This window comes from Limulus polyphemus, unplaced genomic scaffold (genome assembly GCF_000517525.1).
Source record: "Limulus polyphemus unplaced genomic scaffold, Limulus_polyphemus-2.1.2 Scaffold2863, whole genome shotgun sequence".
Lineage (NCBI taxonomy): Eukaryota > Metazoa > Arthropoda > Merostomata > Xiphosura > Limulidae > Limulus > Limulus polyphemus.
This window is the reverse complement of record NW_013668473.1, coordinates 40,312-47,521: the sequence shown is the minus strand read 5'-3', so window position 1 is coordinate 47,521 and position 7,210 is coordinate 40,312. Positions and strand designations below refer to the sequence as shown.

The following is a 7,210-nucleotide window of genomic DNA, read 5'->3' as shown; positions in this document are numbered from 1 at the left end:
GCTTCTCACAAGATTTCCCACAATGCCTCAAATAAAAATTAGCTTTATCAGCTTTGTACTCTTCATTATATATATATATATATATATTACACAAAAATCTACAAGCTATGTTTATATGTTATCATGGGTAATTTCATAAAAATATTTTATAGTATTCACATAAACACTTGAGATTTTTTATAAACTTTTTGTTTTGTAATTCTCTAGTGAATTTTATTATTTTTCAAAAATTCTTCTTATAATTCTGAAGATAATCCAGGCATTAATAAAATATATAACTAAGCCACTCACTGGTTTATCTTTATCTTGGGATGGTTCTTCCACATCAGAGGAGGAGTTAGAAGGTGTCTTAGGCATTGAAAGCATTGTGGAGTTAGCAGTCTAGGAAATACACAGAAAAAACTTTTACTTGATAAACTGCAGTTATATGATAAACTGTGCTATAATAGATGAAATGAAGTTCAAAAGTTTAATGTTTTCCAAAAATGGAAGATAAAAATGTTAATTTGTTTGTAAGAAAAATTACATTAACATAACTTATATATTATAATCTTTTGTTCAAAAAGTTTCCAAATATTCAAAAACTTCATTTTGAACAACTTTAAAAAAAAGTAAAAAGCATAGATTAACTGGTAAGTGACATCATAGAATGTGTCAAATCATTACTACCTTTTTTTTTTCTTTGAGAATTTAATAGAATATATTGTGTTGTTTTGTAAGTTAAATATCTATTAATTCTTTTATGTGTTAACTATTTGTCAATAGATATAATTTTTAGATATCATTTGATTGTTCTAAGTCTCTTGCATTATCCTTTTTTAAGTAACTATTATTCAAAAATGCTTTTAGAAATAATTTCATTGAAAAGTTTAGGCTACAAAACAAAGATTAAAATTCAAAAAGGCTTGTTTTAATATAATTCAGTAAAATTCTAGAGATCCTTATTATCTTCATAATTTAGCACAAAGAGAGACCTTTATCCTATTGGTCCTGTAGAGAGTTTTGTAAACTTTAATATGCTTTGGTCATCTCTTACTCTTATATTCTCAAGAGAAAATATATCTATCAATTAATCCTTCTATTTCCTAAATCATCTTAGTAGCCCTCCTCTAACTAGTAATTTCTATTGAGATAATTACATTTTTTAAGTTGTAATCAATGACTATTAATACACCCTAAAATTCTATTAGCTTTACTACTATGATTGCTTGAGTGACTTTTCCACCACTATGCCAAATTCTTTCTCTTCATTGATGCTACTGAGTGGGTTCCCCATCTTTATAAAAGTGTAATCCAAATTACGTTAACCCAAATACATTACTTTGCATATAATTAAAGGTCATTTCCCAAATGTTTGTACAATGTAACAAGTGATCCAAGTCATTTTAAAGTACCTCAAAATCCTCAATACAGCTAGAGTTTAATGTCATCAGCAAACATTACTAATGTACTAATTATACCCCAATCAATATCATTAATGTAAACAAGAAACAGCAAAGGTACAATCACTGATCCATGAAGAACAGTAAAAAGGGTCAAGTTTGACTAAACTCCATTAATAACTACTTTTTGACTGCTCTCATCTGACCATCCTATAATCCAGTTAACTAGTCTTTCCCTATCCCCTATCAATGTGATTTTCTTAGCCAATCTTTATCAAACACTTTTAACAAATCTATGTACCCCAAGTCTAAACCCTTTCCTTCATCCAGTTATATCCTCAACAAAATATTAGTAAGGTAAGTTTTCCCTTCAGTGATTCCATATTGGTTCTCTTTTATGACATAATATTTCACTAAATTATTTTGCAAAGCTTTATTTATCAGACTCTTTAGAATTTTTCCCATAACAGGAAAAATATCAATTAGCCTATAATATTCAGAGAAATTCTTATCACTCCCTTTAAAAATAGGAGTAACATTAACAGTTTTCCAATCCTCAAGCACCTCCTCACATTTTATTGACCAACCAAAAATGAAAGAGGGAGGCTTTCATATTTGATTTTTGACCTCCTTAAAAATCCTGGGGAAAAAACCTTGCCTGATTTTAGTCCATTATCTGTTTCTTGTTTCTCAATAATTCTTTTTACCACCAAAGGATTAATATCTAATAATTTAGGTCAATTCTATTATTTCTCATGGAATGTTAGTTAGGAATACTGTTAATATCTTATTTTGTAAAAACAGAAGTGAATAGTTAAAGCTCAGTTTTTCACAAAAACTGTGCCATAAACATTTTTTAAGGACCCAATCCCAATTTTTTACATCTTTCCAACCTTTATTTTAACAAATTTAACAGCAAATATGTTAAAATAAACACTATCAGTCAGCCGTTTCTCATATGCCCTTTATGATTTACTAACTTTTTTATTTAACCAAATATCTTTCTTAAGTTTTATAAATCTTTCATTGTATTTGTTTATTTAAACATCTAATTTATATTTTTATCAAGCCAATCAGGTTTGATATTCCTGTTATTCTTTTTCTGCTTGTCATTAATTAAAAGTAATTTATTATTAAAAATTTCTCAAATCTGTCCCACATCATCTTTTCATTCATTACTCCAATTCACTAATGATAAATCTTGCATAATGGGCTTAAAATGTGCTTTCTGAAAATCTAAGAATTAAAATTTCATTGCTTGTTATCTCTTCATGCAGCAAAACATCAAACCTAATTATGCAATAATTACTTTTCCAAAAAGGTTCCCTCACTTCAATTATTACAATCATATTCTCATTAGCAGATAATAAATTTAAAATCGCTCTGAATAACATCAAGAAACTATCTGATACAAACTCAATCAATATGCATAAAATTAGAGTCACCCATAATTATTGCATCATTATTTTCATTACTAACATCATCGATCTCATCACACAACTTCTCAATGATATCATCTTTCTGATTAAGTAGCCTATAACAACTGCCAACTAAAAACGATTCTATTATGAAATCCCCGATTGTAACCCCTATAATTCAACATATTTCGTACCATTTTGATGTCTTCAGTACTAACAGGCTGTAGTTCATCCCTAATAGTAAAGGCCACCAAACCCCTACCCCGATTGAAAAAGTCTAACACTATTAAATAATTTATAACATGGAATTTCAAAATAATTCCAGTTATGAGCATTTTCTAAATCTAACCAAGTTTCAGTCATTTTCAGTCATATATCATAGTCTTTCATTCCAAACAGAGCCATGAACTCTTGTTTTATTTCTAATATTCCAAACATTATAATAATAGTAACTAATCTTATTCTTGAATCTATATGATTATCTTTAAAGTTATTATTTTTCATTTAGTGAAAATATATTTCCGATAACTTCTTACTTCTTCTCACATGTATAGCTATTCAGTGCTGCCCTCTATATGCAAAAATGTTTTCGCATGCCATAAGCATTTAACTTCCACGTACCCCACGATCAGCGTGGTTCAATTGCCTCTTGCATGTAAATCATCATGAGACAACCCTCCATCAATAGGAGTGCCACACACCCTCCTGACGCATGTGACTCTCTCTATTGGATTCTTCCGAATTATCACTTCGAGATTAGGCAGAAAGGAAGCACCGATTTTCAGTGGGGGAGGAAAGGTGGGAAGTGTGATAAAAAGTAAGTACCTATCAGAAATATATTTTCAGTATAGGAAAATAATAACTTCCGATACCATACTGTACCTTACCTCCTCTCACATGTACAGGTAGAATCTTATATTGAATAGGTAAAGGAACTGGTGTGAGGGATAGAAAGAAGTATTCTTTGAAAGTTTCTGAAGAATACCCCAGATGTATGATCCCCCTATACTCTGCACCCAGTGTGGAAAGAGGTGTTGCATACACAGGTGGAAAATGAGAGGAGCACAATAAAAAATAAGAGAAAACCGGGTGGGTTGAAATCCAAACCACAGCAAAAGAACCATCTACAGATAGGAAAGCTAAAATGGGTGTAAAGTGGCTAGGGTGCAAAAGATTGTATTGGGACAGTCAACTCCAACACAAAAACAAGTGGTATCGGGAATAGAACCTCGGACCAGTGGTAGGAGGAGGGTCCCTACCGTCTTCACCTCAAGTTAAGTAGAACAGAAGTATATACTGTTCAAAGCAATCTATGAAATGGGTACATGTCAAATCCATAACCAACCACACATCCATGAACCCAACACCTGAATAATGGTAGGAAAAAATGTGCCAATGTGGCTGGTCACATCAAACTCAATCAGACTGGCACCTCACTGCACATCAGCAGCCTCATACAGTAAAAACTATTAGAGGTGGATTGTGAAAGGAAGAACTGTCACCCCAATTAACATTATCCTCCGGATAGGATCACAACATAAGCTAGAGCACAATGCCACCCTCCTGGTTCCACTGTGCGGAAGTGGATTGCATCTAGAAATATATAGCCACCTCACCTTCTAATAGAACTGAAGTTTGAAGGAAGGCGACAGGTAATAGATGGTATCCCAATGAGAAACAGCTACCCAATGAAGATAGTTGGAGATGAACATATGAGGTGTAGTCCATATGCCTGAAGAATTTCTTCCAATGGATTGTGGAGGTAAGATACCAGTAAAAATGGAAGGTACTGGTTCTTATGTGACAAAAGCAGGAATAAATTTCGGGAAGAAGGAGACATGAAGGAATATGCCAATCAAATCAATTGCCAAGCCCAATTAGTAAGGTGGAAGGATAAAAATCATGAACAGAGGAATGTTGTCAGGGAATGAAAAGGTAGGAATGGGAACATGAAATGGAGGAAGTTATGCAGATAATGGAACAAAGAAGAGAATGAACAGGACATAGAATTCTATCCAAATCCGACTGGGAATAAAGGTGGGATATGAATGGAAGTGAAATCGGCGAGAAGGAAGAGTTACCCTCATGAGCCGCCGAAGTTTTGGGGAGGAAAGACTGATCCGGATAAACATGAAATGTTGGTGGCAAATATATCACACCGGCAATGCTCACAGGGTAATGGGAGTAGGCAATAAGTCTTAAGGGATAAGCGAAACAAGGAACATGAAGACAAAGGTTCAAAGGTAGAGTAAGGCAGTGAAGAACAATATTGACCTTCCAACCCGGAAGGACCACCCAACGAGGTGGTCTATGAATCCAAAAGAAACACAACAAAAAGGAGAGGGTAGGAGAGGAAAAAACCAATTGGTACTGGGAAAACAGAAGGTGTGGGATAGTCAGTCATCCATGTGATGTTGTAAACGCAACTCTCGAGCATGCAGAAGTCAGGCAAAGGTTTTGACCACCTGACGAAAGACATACAGAACTGAAGCAAGCCCAAAGGACAAGGCATGAAACTGATACACACAACCCCATGCTGGACAAACCAAAGATAGCATCTGGACTGATGAGAAATAGGAATATGAAGATAAGCATTTGAGACATCTACATTGGTCATCCACAGTCCTGGAGAAAAAGCCCACTGTAGCATGAGAAAGAACCCCATGGTAAAATGGGAAATATCCAAAAAGTGATAGAAGCAGGACAGATCGGTCACAGGAAGCCAGTCCCTTGTTTTCTTGCGGACCACCAAAACGTGGAGTAAAAACCTGGGGAAGGTTGGCTGACAGGCTTGATAGCTCTCTCTGATAGGAGATTCTGCACAACCTCAGATAGATGCTGACTGGTAGTAGGATTCCAAGGTAACAGAAAGGATATAGGTATAGGAGACAATGGGGTGGGGAAAGTAAATGGATGGAAAGTCCTTCTGACAAAATCTGGGCAACCCAAGAATCGGTAGTGAATTCTCGCTATAGGGGAACAAAATCTGCCAAATGCGCCCTCATTGGTCCTAATCAAATAGATTACCCTTTTCTTGAATCACGTGTGGAATCTGTGAGACAACATTCGACTCTTTCATCTTTTGTTGCTCGTTTGTCTCATTGTGAGCTCTTACACTTTCCTGTTCATCTTCCCCACCCTGTACCCTCCTGTCCTTTACCTGTTCCTACCACTGTTTGTCGATGTAGCTTTCACCATCGCTAACTTAAGCCAAGGCAAATGATCCAAGGCCAGTGGAGGGTGAGGCATGCAAGAACCCACTTTTAATTGAGAAAAAAAATGCTCAGCATGAACCCTGATGTCAACAGAAGGAGGAAAAACAAAATACTCAGAGGAAGGAACCGGAATAAAAAAATCGGGGGAAATGGATAAAATGAAACACACTGTGCAATAATATCTAAAAAGGCTCAGTTAGGCCTAGCAGATTCTACAATAGACGCTTGGGAAGGCGCAACATAGTTAGGTGGAGGGAAAAAAGCTGTCAAAATCCTCCTCGTCATGAACAGGTATGGCGGATTCACGAGGAATTCGAGCAATATCGGAAGAAGGTCAACTAACATAACAGTAAATCTCCCATCGAATTAAAGCCGAAAATTTCTCAGTCGAGGTCCCCTGACCTGAAGTCTGCGTAAGTGTGCTAAAAGTAGGTAAAAGAAAGTCCGAAGTGGTGACAAGAACTTTGGAATTCATAATAAATGGTCAAAAAGTAAAAAAAGAAACAGAACAAACATAGGTAAGTTATCGTGTCAAAACTATAGGAAGCAAACTAAAGGGAAATACTGAAATGAAATCACTATTTCACAGAAATTATAAAAAAACACGTGAAAAGAGCACAATCGAAAAACGTCTGCACTAGATCACTTCGGTAGAATCGAATAGAGGGAGTCATATGCGTCAAAAAGAAAACATGTGAAGTGAGCACGTATAGAAATCTTAAATTTATTAATCTTGTAAGACTGTTATTCAAATTATCATGCTCAAAATCTTTTTTTCTTCTAGTTTCCTCGTTGTCATAGTTATCCTATCATTTTTTTTATTCCCATATTTCCCAAACTCTCGCCACCACCATGCAAGTTTAGTTTAGACTTTGCCCATGCATCCCACTACCTAGACTTACATATAATTCATCTTTACTCTGTTTGTTTGTTTTTGAATTTCGCGAAAAGCTACACGAGGGCTATCTGCGCTAGACGTTCCTAATTTAACAGTGTAACACTAGAGGGAAGGCAGCTAGTCATCACCACCCACCGCCAACTCTTGGGCTACTCCTTTACCAACGAATAATGGGATTGACCGTCACATTATAATGCCCCCACGGTTGAAAGGGCGAGCATGTTTGGTGTGACTGGGATTCGAACCCGCGAGTCGAGCGCCCTAACCACCTGGCCATGCCGGTCTCTTTACTCTGAA

At 35.6% G+C, this 7,210-nt stretch overlaps 1 protein-coding gene across 1 annotated transcript in view; it reads right to left on the bottom strand.

Annotated features, from left to right (window-relative positions):
• Nucleotides 1-7,210, bottom strand: part of LOC106468080 (spermatogenesis-associated protein 13-like) — a 36,760-nt gene that overhangs the window by 26,313 nt on the left and 3,237 nt on the right. The window contains exon 3 of the mRNA XM_022396383.1: nucleotides 292-381. Within this exon, the coding sequence (XP_022252091.1) occupies nucleotides 292-381 (90 nt within the window). The remainder of the gene's footprint in view (nucleotides 1-291; nucleotides 382-7,210) is intronic.